Source organism: Aplysia californica, unplaced genomic scaffold (genome assembly GCF_000002075.1).
Source record: "Aplysia californica isolate F4 #8 unplaced genomic scaffold, AplCal3.0 scaffold00358, whole genome shotgun sequence".
Taxonomy (NCBI): domain Eukaryota; kingdom Metazoa; phylum Mollusca; class Gastropoda; order Aplysiida; family Aplysiidae; genus Aplysia; species Aplysia californica.
The window spans coordinates 87,795-89,144 of record NW_004797628.1 but is presented as its reverse complement, the minus strand read 5'-3'; the positions used below and the strand labels follow the sequence as shown (position 1 = coordinate 89,144).

Here is a 1,350-nt window from a genome sequence, read left to right as displayed (position 1 = left end):
GAGGAGGAGGAGGAAGAGGATGATGATGATGATGATGATGATGATGATGATGATGATGATGATGATGATGATGATAATCCCAATAACGCGGAAAGATTATGTGCCACAGAATGTGTTTGTTTCTAGTTTGATTTTTTTTAAACAACACGTTGGCGGGTGCTCTGATGTGGTTTTGCTTCTTCCTTCCTATCAAACCTCTACCGTCGTTACCTCTTTTGCTTTCTTTACACTGTTATTTTGGCGGTGTTTACTTACAGGAAGTACCCAAATTAAGGGGATCAGTTATGTTCTTTGTGTGTTACTCTCTAGTAACACCTCTAATCTTCGGCACTTATAAGACCTATTTTGTGCTAACTAGAGCCGTACAACTTTGACTAAAACTAAAACTAAACCGTGGGTGGTTGGCGGGTGCTCTGGTGTGGTTTGCTTCTTTTTTCCTGTAAAAAATCTATCGACATCCTTTTCTCCCCGTCTTCTTTTTTTATGTTTGTTACTCTCTTGTAACACCTCTAATCTTCTGGCGCTCATATGACTTTGTGCAGTTGCGAGCGCCATAAAACCTCTACTAAAGCTAAAAAACTAAAAATAGGACCTATTAACTGTGCTATGAGAGCCGTACTACTCTGACTAAAACTAAATCTAAACCGGAGGAACAAACGAAGTTTCAAGGGTTGCTCAAAGGGGTGACCCACGTGTCATTTAACCGTATCCCTGCGCCCTGAGGTCATGTTGTACCCCTGAGGTTGTATTCTTCACATTTTAGAATATAAAAATTATACTTCTAGTACGAATATCTCTTTGAAACTTTCAGTATTGCTCAGAATTTTGACAGACTCGTATGCACAGCGTACAGATCGGATTAACAGGTAAATTTCCTCTTTGGAAAGTGGTGGCACCGAGTTCCCCACGTCGTATGGATACGATAGTAAAACACGACGTACGGATAGGGTTAAAAGCTTTCTGGAGACTTACCGCCTTTCTGAGCCAAGCTGTAGCCGGAACATAACTGCAAAGTGCAGAGCCCAATCTGGAGAACAAAAGAAACAGAAATTGTTATAGTAAGTGTTTTACAGCACTTGCAAGTTGCAACACAATACGGTCATATGAGAGCCGAAGATCAAAGGTGTTACAAGAGAGTAACAAGCACAAAAAAGGAGGGGAGATAAGGACGATAGATGTTTGATAAAAGGAAAGAAGGAGCAAACCACACCAGAGCACCCGCAAAGAAAAGTAGAAATGAGTTGATTCGATAAGTTCACCTGTTGGTAGGTCTGAGTTCCAATCTCAGTCTTTCACTTTCTTTCTTTTTCTGTCTACTCTCTCTCTCTCTCTCTCTCTCTCTCTCTCTCT

General features: G+C 40.9%; 1 protein-coding gene across 1 annotated transcript in view; it reads right to left on the bottom strand.

The window, feature by feature from the left end:
* The window catches only part of LOC101845708 (cartilage matrix protein), a gene marked incomplete in the record, with an annotated part of 23,203 nt that overhangs the window by 18,497 nt on the left and 3,356 nt on the right, over positions 1-1,350 (bottom strand). Inside the window, 1 exon segment of the mRNA XM_005103080.3 lies at positions 973-1,027. Within this exon segment, the coding sequence (XP_005103137.2) occupies positions 973-1,027 (55 nt within the window).